The sequence below is a fragment of the Pseudophryne corroboree genome, chromosome 5, assembly GCF_028390025.1.
Source record: "Pseudophryne corroboree isolate aPseCor3 chromosome 5, aPseCor3.hap2, whole genome shotgun sequence".
Classification (NCBI taxonomy): domain Eukaryota; kingdom Metazoa; phylum Chordata; class Amphibia; order Anura; family Myobatrachidae; genus Pseudophryne; species Pseudophryne corroboree.
In genome coordinates, this window is record NC_086448.1 from 757500048 (window position 1) to 757524889 (window position 24842).

General features: G+C 45.6%; 1 protein-coding gene across 2 annotated transcripts in view; it reads right to left on the minus strand.

The window, feature by feature from the left end:
• The window catches only part of STK3 (serine/threonine kinase 3), a 465082-nt gene that overhangs the window by 415487 nt on the left and 24753 nt on the right, over positions 1-24842 (minus strand). For both annotated transcript variants that reach the window (XM_063924180.1, XM_063924181.1), the window contains exon 2: positions 16105-16185. In XM_063924180.1, coding sequence (XP_063780250.1) covers positions 16105-16185 — 81 coding nt within the window. The remainder of the gene's footprint in view (positions 1-16104; positions 16186-24842) is intronic.

A 24842-nucleotide genomic window follows, 5' to 3' on the forward strand; every position in this document is an offset into this window, starting at 1 on the left:
GTGTGAATGGTGCAGGGACATGTCCCACCTTCCCGGGTTGCCTCTGCTGATGCTGATTGGCTATTCAGGGCACTTCCTGGTCTTGTGGTTTTTCTGAGACGCCCATTCTCAGAAAATGCAGGACCATCCCGGGTTCAGTATGAAAGGTGCAGACCCGGGATGTCTCGGCAAAAAATGCTGGTGTGAATGGTGCCAACCCGGGAATGTCCCTGCATGAGCCCGTGGCAGAATTCCCGGGTTTTGTCCCTGCATTTCTGGTGTGAAAGGGGTATCAGTGACTGATGTGAACGATTAACCATTCTCCGGATAACACGGTGGTGCTACATACTGTAAGATCGGCTAATAAGAATAAGCAGCACGTATATGGGTTGAACTATTCTGGCAGGACACACATGTGGTTTTTGTAAATGGTGTGGCTTTAAAGCGCAATGACCAGTTCTTGCTTTAACGTAACAAAGTACTTATCGAGGCTGACACTTGGGTAGAAATTCCGAGAGACCTTTATTCCAGCTTGGGCAAAGCTAACCCGTTGATGTTGCCCATAGCGATTTGAAGTTTTCTTTTATTGTCTACACTATATTAGAGAAGTGGCGATATAACCTTTATTCTTTTAGCACCATTTTTCCCCCCCGAGTATGTAATGACTTACAGCACAAAGAACTGGTAGTAACGCTTTGAAGAACCATAATTTAGCCAATTTCTGAAAACACATCCATGAGCTGCTATAAAGACACAGACATCTGTACTGATCTTTCCCTCCGCACATCTGCCTTGGTGGCTCTTTATCAAAAGCTTTCTAGTTTAATACAAGAAACATCTGCTCCGGTTGTCTAGTTTTTTTTATTATATTATTAGCTTTCCACTTCTTCTGTATTGTGATGCAGATTTCACCTAATGGAACATCTGTTATGACACTGTCCGTGTGTCACTACAGATTGCTGCTCCACTTGTCAACGCATTACAGCACAACAATGCAAATAACCGGATTTTTATACTTACGTTAAATACTTTTCAACGAACCCACGGAGGGAGGCGGGTATGGGGTAATACAAGCACCGATTGGACTTTGGCACTTTGAAAAAAATCAATATACATGTCTCCTCCAACATAATTATCTTCCCACGAACTTAAAACAGCTTAATAAAATAAACTGTGGGCAGTGGGAAATGACATTGCATAGCCAAGGATTCATCTGGAGAAATGTATTTAGAGTATCTATTGGAAGGGAATCCGCACTCAGCAGCTGGTCCCAGTGAGTGCTGCCATCTCTGCTCCTACACTGGCGGTCTCCACTGTCTGCTTGGTGACAACAGCTGCACAGAACATGGAGAACAACTGCCCAGGCTCTGTTTCCAGGTCGAGTATGACAATACAGACCCCCCAAAAAAAAAAAAAAAAAAACACACACCAGACTCACAGCTACCCCAAGCTAAATGATAACAACGTGCTTTCTCCCTCCTCTATAGTCACATCCTGCACGCTCCTGCATCCTGCTATTTTTTTCCAAAGGATACAACCATACACAACAAAGCTAAGAGAGAGAAATAACACCCTGAACAATGGCCCTCATTCCGAGTTGATTGCTCGCTGCCATTTTTCGCAGCATAGCGATCAGGCTAAAAATGGGCTGTTCTGCGTATGCGTATGGGCCACAGGGCGCACACGCTAAGTACTTTTACACAAAACTATGCAATTTTACACAGGGCCAAGCAACGATTTTCAGTCGCTCTGTTGATCGGTGAGTGATTGACAGGAAAGGGGTGTTTCTGGGTGGTAACTGGCCGTTTTCCGGGAGTGTGCTAAAAAACGCAGGAGTGGCTGGAGAAACGGGGGAGTGGCTGGCCGAACGCAGGGCGTGTTTGTGACGTCAAACCAGGAACTGAAGACACTGCAGTGATCGCAATCTAGGAGTAGGTTCCGAGCTACTCAGAAACTGCCTGAAAAGATTTTCGAGCAGTTCTGCTAATCTTTCGGTTGCACTTCTAGTAAGCTAAGATACACTCCCAGAGGGCGGCAGCCTAGCATGTGCACTGCTGCTAAAAGCAGCTAGCAATCAACTCGGAATGAGGGCCAATATGTAGCTTTATAAAGAAGCAACTTTGTGTATAAGGTGTTCAATGTCCCCCAATACATTCAGAGAGAGATTTTACAAATGAATACAAATCCCATTTTCTTTCATATTTTCATTAGGACAGCACGGAAGGTGTAATGGTCAGCATTACTGCCTCACAGCACTGAGGTCAACGGTTCGATTCCCACCATGGCCCAAAATGTGTGGAGTTTGTATCTTCTCCATGTGCTTGAGTGGGTTTCCTCCGGGTACTCTGTTTTCCTCCCACAATCCAAAAATATACACTGATAGGTTAATTGGTTCTTAACGGGGGGGGAAAAAAACATTAACCCTGGAGCGTGTGTGCATGTATGGTACAACGGACAGAACAGGTGTTATTGTGAATATTATTAATGGAATTTTAATACATTTGATATTTCCTTTGGTGACAGCGCTTCCATCTGTTTTTCTGAGTCCCCCCATCCCCCCACCGCCTAACGAAAAACCCATGGCAGATCACAGAAGTGATCCACCATTTGTTTAGTCACCGGCCCTACTCGGACACCTTGCTGGCCGTGGTCATGTGAGTAACTTCCCCTCTAATGTGGCCGCACAGATGTCACAATCTGCCCAAAGACCTGCACTTCAGGAAAAGGTTCCGTCATCCTGAGAGCAGACCTTTAAAGGAAATCCGTTTTAACCCATTATCTGACCCGTCCTCTTAAAACAGGAACAAGCAGACTATTACTGGGATAATGCTTCCTCTTCTAGCAACATGAAAGTCTATCAGACTGATTACTCTTAACCAATAAAGGGGCTTCCTAGCTCTGAGAATGATCTCTCCCACTCTGCAGGAGAACCCCTTTGTAAGGTTTCGGCTGCCATACCATGAACACCACATGGACTAACAACGGCGGGTAAAACAGTATGTAAGGTTACAGAACCTGGTAAAGATGCCACAAAGGGCCCATATATACCATTAGGATATCCATGCACCAAAGCCTTGGCCAGTGTAGTGTCACGACAGTAAAATAATCCCTGCTCTTTCTATGTGAAGAGCTTAATGCTTCAGTAAACATCCAGTATTGGGTTTACACACACTTTACACTCCTAGGAAATCACATTAGATGGAAAAAATAAGAATTTACTTACCGATAATTCTATTTCTCGGAGTCCGTAGTGGATGCTGGGGTTCCTGAAAGGACCATGGGGAATAGCGGCTCCGCAGGAGACAGGGCACAAAAAAGTAAAGCTTTTACCAGATCAGGTGGTGTGCACTGGCTCCTCCCCCTATGACCCTCCTCCAGACTCCAGTTAGGTACTGTGCCCGGACGAGCGTACACAATAAGGGAGGCAATTTGAATCCCGGGTAAGACTCATACCAGCCACACCAATCACACCGTACAACTTGTGATCTAAACCCAGTTAACAGTATGATAACAGAAAGAGCCTCTTAAAGATGGCTCCTTAACAATATAACCCGAATTTGTTAACAATAACTATGTACAGTATTGCAGATAATCCGCACTTGGGATGGGCGCCCAGCATCCACTACGGACTCCGAGAAATAGAATTATCGGTAAGTAAATTCTTATTTTCTCTATCGTCCTAAGTGGATGCTGGGGTTCCTGAAAGGACCATGGGGATTATACCAAAGCTCCCAAACGGGCGGGAGAGTGCGGATGACTCTGCAGCACCGAATGAGAGAATTCCAAGTCCTCTTTTGCCAGGGTATCAAATTTGTAGAATTTTACAAACGTGTTTTCCCCCGACCACGTAGCTGCTCGACAGAATTGTAATGCCGAGACCCCTCGGGCAGCCGCCCAAGATGAGCCCACCTTCCTTGTGGAATGGGCCTTAACAGATTTAGGCTGTGGCAGGCCTGCCACAGAATGAGCAAGTTGAATTGTGTTACAAATCCAACGAGCAATCGTCTGCTTAGAAGCAGGGGCACCCAACTTGTTGGGTGCATATAGTATCAACAGCGAGTCAGATTTTCTGACTTCAGCCGTCCTTGAAATGTATATTTTTAAGGCTCTGACAACGTCCAACAACTTGGAGTCCTCCAAGTCGCCAGTGGCCGCAGGCACCACAATAGGTTGGTTCAGGTGAAACGCTGATACCACCTTAGGGAGAAAATGCGGACGAGTCCTCAGTTCTGCCCTATCCGAATGGAAGATTAGATAAGGGCTTTTATAAGATAAAGCCGCCAATTTAGATACTCTCCTGGCGGAAGCCAGGGCCAGTAACATAGTCACTTTCCATGTGAGATATTTAAAATCCACCTTTTTCAATGGTTCAAACCAATGGGATTTGAGGAAATCTAAAACTACATTTAGATCCCACGGTGCCACCGGAGGCACCACAGGAGGCTGTATATGCAGTACTCCTTTAACAAAAGTCTGTACCTCAGGAACTGAGGCCAATTCTTTTTGGAAGAATATTGACAGGGCCGAAATTTGAACCTTAATAGATCTCAATTTGAGACCCATAGACAATCCTGATTGTAGGAAATGTAGGAAACGACCCAGTTGAAATTCCTCCGTCGGAACACTCCGATCCTCGCACCACGCGACATATTTTCGCCAAATGCGGTGATAATGTTTCGCGGTGACTTCCTTCCTTGCCTTAATCAAGGTAGGAATGACTTCTTCTGGAATGCCTTTCCCTTTTAGGATCTGGCGTTCAACCGCCATGCCGTCAAACGCAGCCGCGGTAAGTCTTGAAAGAGACAGGGACCCTGTTGTAGCAGGTCCCTTCTCAGAAGTAGAGGGCACGGGTCGTCCGTGACCAACTCTTGAAGTTCCGGGTACCAAGTCCTTCTTGGCCAATCCGGAGCCACTAGTATTGTTCTTACTCCTCCTCACCGTATAATCTTCAATACCTTTGGTATGAGAGGCAGAGGAGGAAACACATATACTGATTTGTACACCCAAGGTGTTACCAGTGCGTCCACAGCTATTGCCTGTGGATCTCTTGACCTGGCGCAATACTTGTCCAGTTTCTTGTTGAGGCGAGACGCCATCATGTCTACCATTGGTCTTTCCCAACAGTTTATTAGCATGTGGAAGACTTCTGGATGAAGACCCCCCTCTCCCGGGTGAATATCGTGTCTGCTGAGGAAGTCTGCTTCCCAGTTGTCCACGCCCGGGAAGAACACTGCTGACAGTGCTATTACGTGATTCTCCGCCCAGCGAAGAATCTTGGCAGCTTCTGCCATTGCACTCCTGCTTCTTGTGCCGCCCTGTCTGTTTACATGGGCGACCGCCGTGATGTTGTCCGACTGAATCAACACCGGTTTTCCTTGCAGGAGTGGTTCCGCCTGGCTTAGAGCATTTTAGATTGCTCTTAGTACCAGAATGTTTATGTGAAGAGACTTTTCCAGGTTCGTCCATACCCCCTGGAAGTTTCTTCCTTGTGTGACTGCTCCCCAACCTCTCAGGCTGGCGTCCGTGGTCACCAGGATCAAATCCTGTATGCCGAATCTGCGGCCCTCCAATAGATGAGCCTTTTGCAACCACCACAGAAGATATACCCTTGTCCTTGGCGACAGGGTTATTCGCAGGTGCATCTGAGGATGCGACCCTGACCATTTGTCCAACAGATCCCTTTGGAAAATTCTTGCATGGAATCTGCCGAATGGAATTGCTTCGTAAAAAGCCACCATTTTTCCCAGGACTCTTGTGCATTGATGTACAGACACCTTTCCTGGTTTTAGGAGGTTCCTGACAGGTCGGATAACTCCTTGGCTTTTTCCTCGGGAAGAAAAACCTTTTTCTGAACCGTGTCCAGAATCATCCCTAGGAACAGCAGACGTATCGTCGGAAAACAGCTGCGATTCTTGGAATATTTAGAATCCAGTCGTGCCGTCGAAGAACTACTTTAGATAGTGCTCTTCCGACCTCCAACTGTTCTCTGGAACTTGCCCTTTTTAGGTCGTGCAAGTAAGGGATAATTTAGATGCCTTTTTTCTTTGAAGAAACATCTTTTCGGCCATTACCTTGGTAAAAAGGCCCGGGGTGCCGTGGATAATTCAAACGGCATCGTCTGAAACTGATATTGACAGTTCTGTACCACGAACCAGAGGTACCCTTGATGAGAAGGACAAAATTTGGACATGGAGGTAATCCTTGATGTCCAGGGACACCATATAGTCCCCTTTTTTCCGGTTCGCTATCACTGCTCTGAGTGACTTTATCTCGATTTGAACCTTTTATGTAAGTGTTCAAAACATTTTAGATTTAGACTATGTGTCACCAAGCCGTCTGGCTTCAGTACCACAATATAGTGTGGAAAAATAATACCCTTTTCCTTGTCGTAGGAGGGGTACTTAGATTATCACCTGCTGGATATACAGCTTGTGAATTGTTTCCAATGCTGCCTCCCTGTCGGAGGGAGCCGTTGGTAAAGCAGACTTCAGGAACCTGCGAGGAGAAGATGTCTCGACTCTCCAATCTTTACCCCTGGGATAATACTCGTACGATCTAGGGGTCAACTTGCGAGTGATCCCACTGCGCCCTGAGACTCTTGAGACTACCCCCCCACCTTGAGTCCGCTTGCACGGCCCCAGCGTCATGCTGAGGACTTGGCAGACGCGGTGGAGGGCTTCTTTTCCTGGGAAAGGGCTGCCTGCTGCAGTCTACTTCCCTTACCTCTATGTCTGGGCAGATATGACTGGCCTTTTGCCTGCATGTCCTCATGGGAAAGGAAAGATTGAGGCTGAAAAGACGGTGTCTTTTTTAGCTGAGATGTAACTTGGGGTAAAAAAGGTTGGATTTCCCAGCTGTTGCTGTGGTCCCCAGGTCCGATGGACCGACCCCCAAATAACTCCTTCCCTTTATACAGCAATACTTCCATCTGCCGTATGGGATCTGTATCACCTGACCACTGTCGTGTCCCTGACATCTTCTGGGAGATATGGACAACGCACTTATCTTGATGCCAGAGAGCAAATATCCCTCTGTGCATCTCACATACATATATATAGAATGCATCCTATTAAATGCTCTACATGAATAAAATATTTTCAGTCAGGGAATCCGACCAAGCCAACCCAGCACTGCATCTCCAGGCTGATGGCGATCGCTGGTCGCAGTATAACCACCGTATGTGTGTATATACTTTTTAGGATATTTTTCCAGCTTCCTATCAGCTGGCTCCTTGAGGGCGGCCGTATCTGGAGACGGTAACGCCTTGATAAGCGTGTGAGCGCCTTATCACCCTAAGGGGTGTTTCCCAACGTACCCTAATTTCTGGCGGGAAAGGGTATAACGCCAATATTTGCTATCGGGGTAACCCTACGCATCATCACACACTTCATTTTATTTTATCTGATTCAGGAAAAACTACAGGTAGTTTTTTCCACTCCCACATAATACCCTTTCTTGTGGTACTTGTAGTATCAGAAACACGTAACACCTCCTTCATTGCCCTTAACGTGTGGCCCTAATGAGAAATACGTTTGTTTATTCACCGTCGACACTGTATTCAGTGTCCGTGTCTGTGTCGACCGACTGAGGTAAATGGGCGTTTTTAAAACCCCTGACGGTGTTTCTGAGACGCCTGGACCGGTCCTAATAGATTGTCGGCCGTCTCATGTCGTCAACCGACCTTGCAGCGTGTTGACATTCTCACGTAATTCTCTAAATAAGCCATCCATTCCGGTGTCGACTCCCTAGAGAGTGACATCACCATTACAGGCAATTTCTCCGCCTCCTCACCAACATCGTCCTCATACATGTCGACACACACGTGCCGACACACAGCACACACACCGGGAATGCTCTGACAGAGGACAGGACCCACTAGCCCTTTGGGGAGACAGAGGGAGAGTCTGCCAGCACACACCAAAAACGCTATAATTATATAGGGACAACCTTATATAAGTGTTTCTCCCTTATAGCATCTTTTATATATATACAATATCGCCAAAATCAGTGCCCCCCCTCTCTGTTTTAACCCTGTTTCTGTAGTGCAGTGCAGGGGAGAGCCTGGGAGCCTTCTCTCCAGCTTTTCTGTGAGAGAAAATGGCGCTGTGTGCTGAGGAGATAGGCCCCGCCCCTTTTACGGCGGGCTCGTCTCCCGCTATTTTTGAAGTTAGGCAGGGGTTAAATATCTCCATATAGCCTCTGTGGGCTATATGTGAGGTATTTTTTGCCTCTAATAAGGTTTTTATTTGCCTCTCAGAGCGCCCCCCCCAGCGCTCTGCACCCTCAGTGACTGTTGTGTGAAGTGTGCTGAGAGGAAAATGGCGCACAGCTGCAGTGCTGTGCGCTACCTTTATGAAGACTCAGGAGTCTTCAGCCGCCGATTTTGGACCTCTTCTCTCTTCAGCGTCTGCAAGGGGGCCGGCGGCGCGGCTCCGGTGACCATCCAGGCTGTACCTGTGATCGTCCCTCTGGAGCTAGTGTCCAGTAGCCAAGCAGCAAATCCACTCTGCACGCAGGTGAGTTCACTACTTCTCCCCTAAGTCCCTCGTTGCAGTGATCCTGTTGCCAGCAGAACTCACTGTAAAGTAAAAAACCTAAGCTAAACTTTCTCTAAGCAGCTCTTTAGGAGAGCCACCTAGATTGCACCCTTCTCGTTCGGGCACAAAATCTAACTGGAGTCTGGAGGAGGGTCATAGGGGGAGGAGCCAGTGCACACCACCTGATCTGGTAAAAGCTTTACTTTTTTGTGCCCTGTCTCCTGCGGAGCCGCTATTCCCCATGGTCCTTTCAGGAACCCCAGCATCCACTTAGGACGATAGAGAAATAACATTTATATCTAAGAAGGTCAACCCACTGCACAGCACAGGAACTCTGAGCACTGAGAAAGTGTACTCCTTGCTGAGATAATGTATATATTATATGTATTGATGAAGGGAAAGCCTGCTACTGTGTATTCCAACAGGAAACTACACACAGTAGTGTTCTGCTCAGTGGGAGCGGGTCACTTCCGCTGCTGTGATTAAGAAAGCCAGGAGAGCAAACTAGATCAGGAACCAAAACATGCCGCTGACAGCAGAAGGGAGCTTCCTCCAGAGCAGGCTCAATAAACCTACACAATACAGTGGTGTTTGTTACTGAGGTGTTCCAGTCTCTATAGGAGATAATGTGCAAAATACAGAAATACTCCCACATGCCTTATCACCACAGACCACAGGGATCTGCAGGCTCAGTCACCATTGTTATGTTACAGATTACCGCTACCACGCTCTCACAGAACGAATGATCATCATGGGAAGAAAACTGCAGTTGTGTGAAATAGTCGTAGAGATGGGGAACCGATCTGCAGTACTACCCTCAGTATAAACCTCTGCATCATCAGATATCTGGCGGGGTGCACATGGCCAGACACAGCAATCATTTAAAGTGAACCTGTCACTGGGACCTTCTGTATCACTCTGCTATATAGTGACCTGTACGCTAGTAGGCAATAGCAATAGATGACAAGGACCCTCTGCTCGTGTCTCTGCTCGCCTGGGAGATAGCTAAGCACATACGGTTCTGGTAGGAATGGTCGACCATGTTAAGGTCGACATTCATTAGGTTGACCACCTTTGGTCGACATGCACTAATAGTCGACACATGAAAAGGTTGACCTGGATTTTTCAACTGTTTTTGGTGTCATTTATTCCATAACATGACCAGGAACCCCAATTAGTGTACCGCGTCCCCTTGAACGGCTCGCTATGCTGCAGGCAAGGCGCATCGCTGCGCTCGGCACAGGTGACCGCTCCCAATCGTAGTCCACGTGTATGGTAAAGTATGAAAAAAGTAAAAAATCAACATTTTTGTTTAAAAAGCCATGTCGACCTTTTCATGTGTCGACCATTTGTCCATGTTGACCATGTCAATGTCGACCAATAGTGGTCGACCTAAAGACTGTCGACCTTAACATGGTCGTCCATCCAAAAGCATACCCATATCGACATGCTGCCCTTAAAGTGACAATACCTCAATACATTTTTGTTTTATTTCAATGTAGCACAGTGGATTGGATCGGGTGTGGTATGCTGTGCCTGCAGGCACGGTGGCCCATTCTTCCTCCAGGGATCTCGTGGACCCCCAAGAGGGATAATAGGTGTCAGTATGCCGGGTGTCGGGATTCCGGCGCCGGTATACTCTGCGCCGGGATCCCAACAGCCGGCAACCTAAATAACACCCGATTGGATCTACTTTCTGGGTGTGGACAGGACCGCAATGGTTGGAGATGCTGGTTACAGTAATTCAAATAATGTATGATAAAGTGATAAAAAAGTCAATTTGGAAAATGGAATACCGAACTGGCATACACTGAGTTTTGGATTGGTTTGCAGATTGTTAAAACTGAAAACTACATATCTATTTATGAGAAAGACGAGGTCTACCTTACTACTGTACCTAAGTGACAGAACATTTCAGTTTGCCATGTGAAACTGGCTATGAAGGGTAAGGGGATGACTTATTGCATATTCTGATTGGAGGGCGTGATGGACTGCAATTTCTGATTGGTTCTCGGCTCACACACCACCAGCTTTCAGCTAAGCTAGGAAAAAAGGATGCATGGTGCATATAGATGGTAATACATTTTTTCAAACCGATATATAGGGGTATATGCAATTGCGGTCGAATTGCCGCAAATGTCGAAAAACGGGGCATTTTCGACACAAAAAAAAAAAAATTTCGACAATGCAATACAGTACTTTTCGACAAAAAAAACAGACTTTTCAGATTCGACTTTTTGAAATTCGACAGTTGACAAATTCGACATGTCTGCAACGGTAAAAATGCGGCTTTTCGACAAAAGTATATTCAATTGAAGAATGTCGTTTCGACAACCGTGCTTTTCGACAGTAATTTCGTCAATTTCATTCCGCCTCACTTTGCTGGCGGGTAACCTCACCGCTGACCGCAAAGTTCCCACCATTGAAGATAATGGAGAGGCTGTGTGATGCGCTGTCTGACAGCTCAGACGCGCATAGCCAATCAGGAGAGTGCCACAACGTGGCGCTCCCTGATTGGCTGAAGGGACCCTCTGTGACAGGAGTCACGGGGGGTCTCAGCATTCGGGGAAAGGGGTCCCATGTGTAAACATGGGACCCCTTTCAGTGCGTGGATCGGGTATGCGGTTTGTTTTTTTGCCAAGTACGTGGATTACAAGAAAAGAACAGGACACAACTGGATTTAGGCGAGTATAATTTTAATTTTCAAGTACCCCGGATTCTACTTGGAGACGTGGACAGAGTCGGCGTGTGAACATAGGTAAGTATGTGTGTGTCGGCACGTATGTAATAAAGTCTTACTTTCACGGTGTGCGTGTCCTGTTTTTATTTGGGTATTTTTTTTGCAGAAGAACTACAGGTACCAGCGGGCCCCCCCCCCCCCCCCCCCGCATGCTGGTACTTGTAGTTCTCCAAGTGCCAGATTGCGGGGGAGGCTTGCTGGGACTTGTAGTTCTTCTGCAAAAGACAATATTCTTTGATTTGTCACAAGGCTATCAGCCCCCCATCCGCAGCCCTTGGATGGGGGGGGGGGGGGGGGGGGGACGACAGCCTCGGGCTTCACCCTGGCCCTTGGGTGGCTGGAGGGGGGTTGGTGACTAGTTGGGGATGTAATGCCACGGCCGCAGGGACCGGTATAAAAGTGTCCCCCGGCTGTGGCATTATCTCTCCAGCTAGTGGAGCCCGGTGCTGGTGTTAAAAATACGGGGGACCCCTACGCTTTTTGTCCCCCGTATTTTTTGCACCAGGACCGGACGCAGAGCCCGGTGCTGGTTCTAAATATACGGGGGATCCCCTGTTAATTTTTCCCCCGTATTTTTACAACCAGGACCGGCTCAAAGAGCCCGAGGCTGATTATGCTTAGGAGGGGGGGTGTAGTACTGCTGACCGGCGGTCTCCTGACCGCCGGTCAGCTTACCGACGCCGGGATCCCGGCAGCATACCGACGCCGGGATCCCGGCGGGGAGGGGCGAGTGCAGCAAGCCCCTTGCGGGCTCGGTGGTGACCTGCGGTCGCCACGGGTTCTATTCCCACTCTATGGGTGTCGTGGACACCCACGAGTGGAAATAGTCCCTGTTGTTCGGCATGCCAACCATCGGGATAGTGACCCGTCGGGCTGGTGGAGGAGGTCATGTGACTGTCAGTCAGCTGAACGGCGGTCACATGAATACCACCCAGGAGGGGGGACCCCACGCAATTTTTTTAGGGTTTTTTTAACCATTTTTGTGCCGTCCGAAAAGTCGAATCCAGGACACACTTATCAGTCAATTGGTCCGTTTTTCGACAGCGGGACTGTCGAATCCGTTTTTTATTGAATATGTCGAATTCCGGCACCCACCGGCCGGAATTCGACGGTCGAATTGTGTCGAATTTAAAAACGGGCGAAAAAAAGCCGCAATTCGCCCGGAATTGCATATAACCCATAGGCTCAAAAAGTAAAATTTAGCAAATATCCATGATAGCCTGTCACTTTTGGCTAGATACACTCTTGAGTTCATCTAACACTACCTATATCTAAAGAACCTCCTTTTTAGTTAGAGGTATCACATGAAGTCCCCTAATTTGATGTATTTGGGTTTGAAATCAGTAGCGAAAATGGCATTGCGCCTATAATCCAATACCCTCCAGTTATGATTTTGCTTTGGGGAAAAGGAGAGGGGTGTATGCAATCGATTACCGGTCAGAGGCACACAATATACTCTGCTAACAACTGTATCTAACAAATACTAAAAGTAGACAGTTTGCACAAAGGTGGAACTTTCATTATCAGCCAAACTCCAAACCCTCATACTGTACATAGCTCTCAAGAGTCAGGGGTTTATTTATGAAGAGTCAGGATGTATAACTAAACACAGAAAGTGTGAGAGAAAATGGCGCAACTAGACACTTCTAGAGACGTAAAAAGGATTGCTTACACACTGGTATTTTTTAGATGTAATAGGTAACGATACACCTTCCCAACATATGGACACTAAAAAGATAATAAAAGGACACAGAACATAGTGTAATCCAGTTAGGTCAGGTGATGTTTCTTTTATTCGTTACTGGTCCCACTCACATGGCATAGATGGTATATTTACATGTAGAAACCATATACATTGTATGCAACCGCTTCCACTCCACAGGAATAGGGACGTGTAATCTCCAAGAGGCACTTCAAATGAAGAGAATAAAAGATAGTGCAATACCGTCTGTGTATAGGTAAGGAACTAATATTTTAATGGAAACACTCACAAACACAGGTTTAAAAAAGCATAACACAGAGATGCAGCATGGATGTCAGGGGCTAAGGAAGACAGCAGCCAGCAGGTATAGATGTATAGTCACCACCAATCCTGGTTGTTTTGGAATACCCCCACGCTGTCCAGTGTGTCCTTCCAATGCTCCCGTCAGTCCAGTGTAAAAAGTCCCAGCTTAAGCGCTTTCGGATATCAAATCCTTCATCAGATCACGCTTCTGATGAAGGATTTGATATCCGAAAGCGCTTAAGCTGGGACTTTTTACACTGGACTGACGGGAGCATTGGAAGGACACACTGGACAGCGTGGGGGTATTCCAAAACAACCAGGATTGGTGGTGACTATACATCTATACCTGCTGGCTGCTGTCTTCCTTAGCCCCTGACATCCATGCTGCATCTCTGTGTTGTTATGCTTTTTTAAACCTGTGTTTGTGAGTGTTTCCATTAAAATATTAGTTCCTTACCTATACACAGACGGTATTGCACTATCTTTTATTCTCTTCATTTGAAGTGCCTCTTGGAGATTACACGTCCCTATTCCTGTGGAGTGGAAGCGGTTGCATACAATGTATATGGTTTCTACATGTAAATATACCATCTATGCCATGTGAGTGGGACCAGTAACGAATAAAAGAAACATCACCTGACCTAACTGGATTACACTATGTTCTGTGTCCTTTTATTATCTTTTTAGTGTCCATATGTTGGGAAGGTGTATCGTTACCTATTACATCTAAAAAATACCAGTGTGTAAGCAATCCTTTTTACGTCTCTAGAAGTGTCTAGTTGCGCCATTTTCTCTCACACTTTCTGTGTTTGGTGTACTATGTTGAAACCACGGTGAAGGTTTCCTTTGTGGGATTAAAGGCTGCTATCTAGTATAAGCGCAAGAAAGATCACCTGTTTTGTTTAGGATGTATAACTAGACACTTCTGGGCGAGTTTAGGCCCGATTTTTAAAAAGGGCAATGCTTTTACTAGCAAGACACAGCATTACCGTTTTAAATATCGGGCATAAACACGCTCTGAAGTGTCTGGTTTTAGAACCCAACTCCTCATAAGAAAAACGCTCAGTACTTTATTCAGGCCTATCTGCCACTATTCCGCTCCACTAAGCACCTCTGACCTTTTATCTCTGCCAGTTTACCCCTCCCTCAGACTGTTCGTGCTCATGGGCAGGGCCCTCTTCCCTTATTCTCTCCTCCCAGCATTAGCCTTGTCACTAGTGTGCATTTGGTCCCCTGTCTGTATTTCTCTAAGGATGGGTACACACTTGTGCGACGGGGATTCCCAAACATAGGAACGAATCCCCATCAGCCCAAATTGCCCTTATACACTCTGTGGCAAATTTAATAAAGGACGCAGCACATAAAACCAGGCATCTGTCGCATGCGACCGCAGGAGCGAGCAGTCATGGGTACACACTGAGCCATGTAAGCAATATGTCGCTCCAAAACTGTGCTCCAGTGTGTACCCAGCTTAATAGTCTGGCCATGCTCGCTAAGTACTCCATCCTTAAGGGCCCTACACACTCTGCGACTGGCCGCCGAGCTGCCCGACGGCCATCCGACGACCAGGCGGCGGAGGAAAGGGGTGACGTTACCCGGCTCCATAGCCCTGCATGCTAATATGGACGACACTGTCCATATTGGCCTGCAGGTATGAACGAGCCGGCACCAACGATGAATGAGCACGGGGCCGCGTATCGTTCATCGTTGGTGCATATGGATTGAAAGATATTAACGATATCCCATTCATTAATGAACAAGATCGTACATATCTTTAAGTGAAATGTTCAAGCGTGTAGGGCCCATCACCCCTGTACGGGCCACCATTGCTTGCTTTTACAAGCCCCAGCAAGTTGTTTTATCCTACTATCTACTCCCTGCTCTCCCTTTGCCCTTAGTGTCTTTGGGTTTTTTTTCTTGCGTTCGTGGTTATCCATTGTATTTCTGAACTATGCATTTATATATGCAAGTTTGTTATCACTGCACAGCGCTGCGGACACCTTGTGGAGCCCATTAAATAAATTAGTAGTGCTAATAATAAATCACACAATTCCCTCTCTGAAAACAAAAACCTGAAGCAGGTAATTGTTCCGAGCTTGAATCCGACAGTTTTGCTATACACCTATCTTTCGCACTTAATAGTCATAAACACGAATGCACTGTGATGACACCTGAGAAGCTGCTACAAAACATTAATTTTGCCCAAACAAATATAAAACTGCAGACTGGGAATGTACTATAGCATTTCTATACACGCCAAAACATTTATTTTCTTTATTGCCAAAATTAAAACCTGTGCCAAAATTTCTTTTTCAAATAAAGAACTATAACTAGACTGTAATAAAATAAGCTTTTTATATGCTTTTCAATAAAGTCTATAAAGCAATCTCCCCTCAATAATACAATAAATTGGACAGGGACACTCAAGAAACATTAATAAGAATTAAAAAAATCTTACAAAAAAAAAAAAAAAACACAGCTAAGGGAAATGAATTGTTCTAACGGAAACACCCTCTATTGTGTATAATAAAATCCAAATCAACATATTAAATTTTACAGAGACCACAGCTCGTTATTGAAGTAAGGACAACAAAAGTGGAATGGAAACCCTGAGCGTTTTTATGTAAAGATTTTGGCATTGATCATTTTTAGTATTTCTCAATATTAGAGTGTTCCTGTACGTAAATAGCGATCGAGATCTCCCAGAACATTTCAATGTATGCATTATAAAAGGTCTAATAAAACATTATACATCCACGCTTTAAAAAGCAAACTTAACAGACCCCATTTTATCCCTGAATCCCAGCACAAGTGATAAAAAGAATATTACATTTTACACTTACCCTTCGCCAAGCTTTTCTAAAACATCAAAGACTTCTTCTGGCTGTTTCGTCAAGCTGTCTTCACTCAGCTTTTTAAGTTTGCTGATTAAAAAAAAAAGAAAGAAAGAAACAGACATGAGATCAACACATCGCATGACCCATGAAACACAGGATAAATGCACAAAGGAGAAAAGGAGCAAGGATGGTCACAGGCCTTAGGGTTTAAAGCACTGATATCTGCTATACTTTTAAGACAGGCAAACCATCTTAAACAATGAGACTATGGGGAAGATTCAATTGCTCGGTAATGGTGCAACCTGCCGACCTGTAACGGCACATCAAGTCAGCCAGCGTCTCAGGTTCTCTCAAAACTATTTTTACATAGCGGAAGTGTCACGACAACATTTTGATCTTCTTAGCGCCAGGGATACTCTCCAGTAGTCATATAGGTGTTCAAGCAATGATGCATGCTTATAATAGTCTGACTTTAGATATCACTCTATACATAGCTGCAGACACCTATCTGGTGTTCAGCAGTGTATGAAAAATGTTGATTATGGAGAAGACAGTGACAGAGATTTAAAACAACAAAGGCAGAACTAGCAGTCAAAGGTTCTATTATACACCCATGGATTATAATACAGGTTGAGTATACCTTATCCAAAATGCTTGGGACCAGAGGTATTTTGGATATCGGATTCTTCCGTATTTTGGAATAATTGCATACCATAATGAGATATCAGTGATGGGACCTAAGTCTAAGCACAGAATGCATTTATGTTTCATATACACCTTAGACACACAGTCTGAAGGTCATTTTAGCCAATATTTGTAATAATTTTGTGCATTAAACAAAGTAGTGTTCCCCCTAGTATGAGGCAGGGGGCCGGAGTTCGGGGACACATTGCCGGCCACGCCCCCGTCATTTCAGTGGGCGGTGCGGCCCACAGACGCTACTATAGAGGGAGTCTGTGGCCGGCGACGTCACTTTTGGGGGCGTGCCCAGCACCTCCGTCGGTGCTGGGCTTCCCCCAGCTATCTCCCAATGCGTGAATGGATGCCGCGCGCATGCGCACGGCATCTTTACACGTTGGGAGGGCAGGAAGCGGGCGGCTGTTCTAGCAGGGCGCCGCAAAAGGGGCAGGGCGGGTTTTGCCTTCTAAAAAACGGGCAGGGCGCGGCGCCCTGCTAAAACAGCCTAGAGTGAACACTACAAAGTGTGTGTACATTCACACAATTTTTTTATGTTTCATATACAACTAATACACACAGCCTGAAGGTCATTTAATACAGTATTTTTATTAACTTTGTGTATTAAACAAAGTTTGGATACATTGAGCCATCAGAAAACAAAGGTTTCACTATCTCACTCAAAAAATTCTGTATTTCGGAATATTTGGATATGGGATACTCAACCTGTACATCTAGGTTTCCACAGTGATTTAGTAACCCAGACCTAAATAGCATGTAAATATTGTATAGTGCCTATAGATTGCATAGGGTTGGGTAATTTTTGCCGGCAGCTGGGATCCCAGCAGTCAGCATCGCGACCGCCAGAATGCCAGTGGGAGGAGTGCAACGAAGACCCTTGTGGGCTCAGTGGCTCGCTATACTCGCCATAGGTTCTATTCCCACTCTATGTCGTGGGGGTCTGCAGTACTCTCGCCCGGGATTCCGATGTGATGTAATTACATCCCATTGCATATGGCTGTACATAGATTAATAATTTCCATCAGTCCCTCCCCAGTGGAGCTTACAATCGATATTCCCTACCGCATAAACACGCACGGTGGGGTTAACATCATCAGAAGCTAAATGAGTTTATATTTTGGAACTCTGCAAACCTTGATGAGCCAAACATTATGTACTATAGATGGAAAAGTACTGGGTGGGTCAGCCAACTTTGACGTGTAAACTTAATGAAAAACTGGAAGGCAAGTCAGTTAGAGCATTAAAGTAGTCAATTCAATTGTAGGCAAGGCCCGCCAGCAAGTGGACCCATATGCCACACTTACCGTACTTCTGAGATTGTGGATATTTGTACACAGCCATTTATGTGTGCAAACAAAAATCTGCAATTTTAGAACAATTTAATGTTCTGTTGCTGCGAGCTGAAATGTGTCTCCTCGGCTGCATGCGTGCCCGTATGGAGCGACAATTGAATTACTCCATTGGGCGCCATCTAGTGGTGGACGTGCATATCAAAAATAGAATTGGTCTTTCAAGTGCCTACTAAATAAGCCTTGAATTAGATATTTCCAGCAGCAGTTTAATCATATAGATATAACCACTATGAAAAAGAAAAATCGTGGTTTCTAGTCCGCAGCTCCAAAAGTTAATAACTTTTTAAAAATCTCTTATTTTAATGCTCCAGTATTGACGCCAAATTTTGTGACACGAACGCTGATGCTGGGTCAGCGAGACCCATTCGGTATTCTGCATTGTTTTAGGAGTTCTATGGGTATTATTATGATGTAGTTATGTTTAGTTATCCTGTACTTGTCCTACATTGTCTTCAACTGTAAGTCACTGTTTTCAACATTTTTATTATTTGCTTTTGAACTTTGTATTTGGGAGCTGCGGAACCCTTGTGGCGCCATATAAATAAAAGGATAATAATAATATTGATCAGGAATGGAAATAGAAACCCCTTGTTAATCTCCAACTATTAATTGTTATATTAAATTCACCCATGAAAACATTATTTATTACATTTCCTGTCCAGTATTTTTTAAGCATTCCTGACGTATACATTTTGCATGCTCCATACAAACAAAATTACTAAATTTTTTCAAAGTAATATTGTGTTTTTCTATTCTTGTTGATGCATTTGCTGCATCTTCCTTGTTTACCTGGTGGTGGCAGCAATTGCGACTCGCACATCGTTATGCTTTATCTGTTAACGGACAGTAAACAACACGATACGAAGGTACTAAAAAGTTGATCACTCCTCCGAAATTTGACCAGATGGAACAAGCAGCAGAATGGCTGGGTTTCACAAACCCAGCGTTATCAGTGAAGGGTTAATGTCAAAAGGTCATACTATAGGGCATCACTTTTTGCATTGCGGGGACTGCTTTAGATGGGATTAGCTGCTATTCGTGCTAAACCACCATCTATTTGGGAGCTGAAAAAGTAATGGGTGCCCAATCAGAGCAGCAGGTGAATTTCTCTGATGGATGCCCATTACTTTGGACACCCCAAAGAAAACAAAAGGCTATAACATAGTAGTCAACACGGGTACCAGATGTTGGCATTGGTGTGTACACGCAGTGAGATTTTTTTCTTACGATTTGGACTATATAGTCAAAATCGTAAGAAAAGTTAGTGCAGCTCGCAGGGTGAAAGTCACCTTGCGATCCCGATTCGATGCCGATGCGCGGTCGGCATCGCAAGAATAGATAGACTGTGCAGGCAAGTCAATTTTTACTAATCTCTATAGAAGAGATAGTCAAAATTGACACTTAGCCAAAATCGCACATAGTCAGTATCGCAAGCACACTCATTATGTGCTTGCGATACTGACTATGTGCCGACCTAGCCCCTGTCGCATAGTGATAATCGGGCATAGCCCGAATCTCACCGTGTGTACGGGCCATAAGTGCTCTATTGTGCTAAGAGAAGAAAATATTTGTCATTTATGATCTAGTTACATATTAGGACTCTATCAGAACTATCTGTAGTTACTTGATGAAAACAACTTTATGGACAGACTTATTCAATTGCATATAAAACAATAAAAATGTGTTTGAATAAATGATCACATAACATCTCAATATCAGGGTTAATATAATGGAATTAAGGCAATTTAACAGAAAATAATAATTTACTCTGCATGATATACTTAGTTAAAACAACAGTAATAAAAGTTGATTCAGTTACTGGAAAGAAAAAAAAAAGTTTGCTTTATTGAGATTTTCAAATATTGCCTCAAAATTCAGTCTTCTATTAAAGCATACCTTGCTCATTACATACTTGGTGATTGTGTTACTACAGCATGGCGATCAAGCTACTTTATTAACAAATGTGATCAGGTTACATAAACGGTCATACTTTTACCTAATTTATGTAGCTGTATCCCCAGCATGTCCCCATCTTGCAGTAAACTTGTGAAAATGTAGAGTTAATTCTAGAAGCTGAATTTATCAATGTCGTGCTCACACATACAGTAGTAACATGTCTCATGTATGGTGATTCCGTTACAGACTGTGAGAGTAGGCTGATTTATCAAGCACCTCAAGCTATTTTGTATGGGGTTTATTGTGGGCTGTTGTGTTATGATGATTTGTTCACATTAGTGGACACATTTAACGGTGCCTCCAAACACTCTGGGGGGGAATTCAATGGTTAATTGGACTGGTCGCCACCAGATGGTGCCCAACTGAGCAATTAAACTGTTGCTCCATTCGGGTGCAATCGGCTTCTGGAGCCGGCACTTCAGCTCACAACCCCTGGGGGTGGAAAGCTGAAACAAGTATAAAAATTAAAAAAAGTGACCCGTTTAAGTGCTCATACCGAACTTTACGCATCACGCCAATTAGTTTGGTTGGTTTTAGCCGCAACACTTACGGGCGCGATAAAAAAAGAAGGAGTTTAATATTGCCCCGCGATCTCCCGTCACTTCAGACAGGAGATCTGGTGCAGTATAATAACTGAATTCCCCCCTTTAAACACTTGTTTTCTGAAATATACATCTTGGTTATAATTTATCATTCATTAACAAAAGGGATCAAATTGAGCCCAGTGATATCTTATAACAGCCTTGTTTACGGTTCTTCTGGCCACAAGCTATCTTATGTAACATTTTTCTGGGGTTCAGACCGATTTCCTCAATGTCATGCACTTAACATACATCACACACTGTAAAACTAACGTGTGACAAACGCTGGATGGCAGAGATTGGCTGTTACTTAAATAATCGCACAAGATATATCAATTTTATTTGTTAAAGTGTCATGTGATGCTGTGGATTGGTAACCCACAAGTCTTGCTGCTAATCAAATTGGACCCTAGTATAAATAGGATTTTAATTACCTACAGGTAAATCCTTTTCTCGTAGTCCGTAGAGGATGCTGGGGTCCACATTAGTACCATGGGGTATAGACGGGTCCACTAGGAGCCACTGGCACTTTAAGAGTTTGAGAGTGTGGGTTGGCTCCTCCCTCTATGCCCCTCCTACCAGACTCAGTATAGAAACTGTGCCCGAGGAGACGGACATCTTCGAGAGAAGGATTATACACAGATAGTGGCGAGATTCACACCAGCTCACACACACAAGGCAACCCAAGCTAACTAGCTTGAAACATCAGCAACGGCTGACCAGGATTACTTACCAAGTAACAAGACAGTACTTACCCAGAACTAAGCAGTACTGAACTAAATAACCACTGCAGGATAACGAAGTGCTGGGCGGGCGCCCAGCATCCTCTACAGACTACGAGAAAAGTATTTACAGGTAGGTAATTAAAATCCTATTTTCTCTTACGTCCTAGAGGATGCTGGAGTCCACATTAGTACCATGGGGGATGTACCAAAGCTCCCAGAACGGGAGGGAGAGCGCGAAGGCTCCTGCAGAACCAATTGAACAAACTTAAGGTCCTCAGAGGACAAAGTATCGAACTCGTAGAACTTTGCGAACGTGTTCGACCCTGACCAAGTAGCTGCTCGGCAGAGCTATAATGCAGACACACCCCGAGCAGCCGCCCAGGAAGAAAGCAATCTACGAGTAGAGAGGGCCTTAACAGACGTAGGACACTATAAAGCCTGCCATAGAATACGTATGCTGGATAGTGAACCTGATCCAGCGAGAGATCGTCTGCTTAGGAGCAGGACACCCAATTTTCTTGGGATCATACAGGACAAACAGAAAGTCCAATTTTCTGTGATGTGCAGTTCTCCTCACATAGATTTTGAGAGCCCTTACAACATCTAAGGACTTTTATGAAATTGAGGAGTCAGTCGCAACTGGCACCACAATAGGTTGGATGATATGAAATGCCGACCCAACCTTCGGAAGAAACTGCTGACGTGTCCGAAGCTCAGCTCTATCTTCATGGAAGATTATGGGCTTATACATGACAAAGCCCCCAACTCCGACACACGTCTAGCAGAAGCTAAGGCCAACAAAGTGACAGCCTTCCATGTGAGAAACTTGACCTCAACCTCCTGTAGAGGTTCAAACCAGTCCGACTGGAGGAACTGCACCACCATGTTAAGATCCCAGGGCGCCGTAGGCGGTACAAAGGGAGGAGGTTAGATGTGCAGAACTCCTTTCAAAAAAGTCTGAACCTCAGGGAGGAAAGCCAACTGTTTCTGGAAGAAAATGGATAGGGCAGAAATCTGGACCTTTATGGATCCCAACCTCAGGCCCATATCCACACCTGCTTGCAGGAAGAGGAGAAACCGTCCCAGTTGAAACTCCACCGCAGGAAATTTCTTGGGACTCACACCAAGACACATTTTCCAAATACGATTGTAAAGTTTAGACGTTACTCCTTTCCTAGCCTGTATCAGGGTAGGAATAACTTTGTTCAAAATGCCCTTCCGAGCTAGTATCTGGCGTTCAATCTCCATGCCATCAAACGTAGCCGTGGTAAGTCTTGATAGGCAAACGGCCCCTGCTGCAGCAGGTCCTCCCGAAGAGGAAGAGGCCTCGGCTTTTCTAGCAACGAGTCCGGAGCAACGAGGATTGCCTAAACTCCTGTTCTCCTTATGAGTTTGAGAACTCTTGGAATGAGTGGAAGTGGAGGAAACACATACACCGACTGGAACACCCACGGAGTCACTAGGGCGTCCACCGCCACTGCTTGCGGGTCCCTCAACCTGGAACAATACCGCCAAAGCTCCCTGTTGAGACGAGAGGCCATCATATCGATTTGGGGTACTCCCCAAAAACCTGTCACCTCCTTGAACACCTCCGGATGGAGATCGCGTCTGCTGAGGAAGTCTGCCTCCCAGTTGACTACTCCCGGAATGAAAATTGCTTACAGCGCCAATGCGTATTTTCCTGCCCAGAGGATGATTCTGGTTACCTCCGACATTGCAGCTCTGCTCTTCATTCCGCCTTGTCGGTTTATGTAAGCCACTGACGTTACGTTGTCCGACTGTACTTGAATGGCCCGATTTCTCAGAAGATGGGCCGCTTGCAGACGGCTCTTAGTTCCAGAATGTTTATTGGCAGGCCGGCTTCCAGACTTGACCACCTTCCTTGGAAGGTTTCCCCTTGAGTGACTGCGCCCCAGCCCCGGAGACTTCCATCCATGGTTAGAAGGATCCAGTACTGAATCCCGAACCTGCGGCCCTCCAGAAGCAGAGGTAATTGCAGCCACCAGAGGAGTGAAATCCTGGCCTTTGGCGACAGACGTATTCTCTGGTGCATGTGTAGATGGGATCCCGACCACTTGTTTAGGAGATCCAGTTGGAAGGACCAAGAGTGAAACCTCCCATACTGCAGAGCCTCGTAAGAGGCCACCATCTTCCCCAGCAGGCGAATGCACTGATGAACCGACACCCGGGCTGGCTTTAGGACATCCCGGACCATTGTTTGCATCACCAATGCTTTTTTCTCTGGAAGAAACACCCTCTGCACCGCCGTGTCGAGGATCATTCCCAGAAAGGACAACTTCCTAGTTGGTTCCCGATGAGATTTTGGGATATTCAGGATCCAACCCTGTTCCTTGAGAAGCAGGGTCGTGAGAGCTTTTAACTGAAAAAGCTTCTCCTTGGACGATGCCTTTATCAGCAGATAGTCCAGATACGGAATTATGTTCACCCCCTGCCTGCGGAGAACCATCATTTCCACCATCACCTTGGTAAAACCCTTGGTGCTTTGGAGAGGCCGAATGGTAGGGCCTGGAACTGAAATTGACAGTCCAACAGAGCGAATCGGAGATAAGCCTGATGCGGCAGCCAAATCGGAATGTAGAGGTACGCATCCTTGATATCCAGGGATACCAGGAATGCCCCCTCTTCCAGACCTAATATAACTGCCCTTAGATACTCCAATTTGAACTTGATCTCCCTCAGAAAGGGGTTTAGTGATTTTAAGTTCAGAATGGGCCTGACCGAACCATTCGGTTTCGGTACCACGAAAAGGTTCGAATAGTAACCTGTGTTCTGCCTTTGAGGAGGGACTTGTACAATGACCTGTGCCTCCACCAACTTCTGGATGGCTCCCTGCAGGGTAGCCCTGTCTGCAGGCAAAGCTGGCAAGCCCGATGTGAAGAACAGATGAGGAGGGAGATCTTGAAATTCCAGCCGGTACCCCAGGGACACAATACCTAGTACCCAGGGGTCCAGTCCGGACGACACTCAGACGTGACTGAAATGTCCGAGTCTCGACCCCACCGGCCCACGGCAATGGTAGGTCGTAGTATCGCCCCCGAAGCCATGTATATGGATTTAAGCATAGCGTCAATCCCGCGATCAGCCGGTTCTTTAAAAGCGGCAGAGCCCGGGACTGGTAAAACCACCATCCTTGACAGTCTGGACATAGATGTCCCAATTCATTCTATCCTCCTCTCAGGATATTACAAACAGCATTTAATACATTAGACGCAGGAAAGGTCAGCGAGGCTTTCTTATGGTCAGTGAAGTAAGTCCCCTCAGCAATATTTAACATATATAGCTAATGGCCTCCCACATGAGCTGCACCACCTGCAAAGGGTGCTGTCCCCCCCTCAGCACGTCCCCATCACCGTTCGCAGTCTGTGCAATGTGGAGCTGCAGACGGAAAATGGAGCTGAACTCTGTTGGGTTCG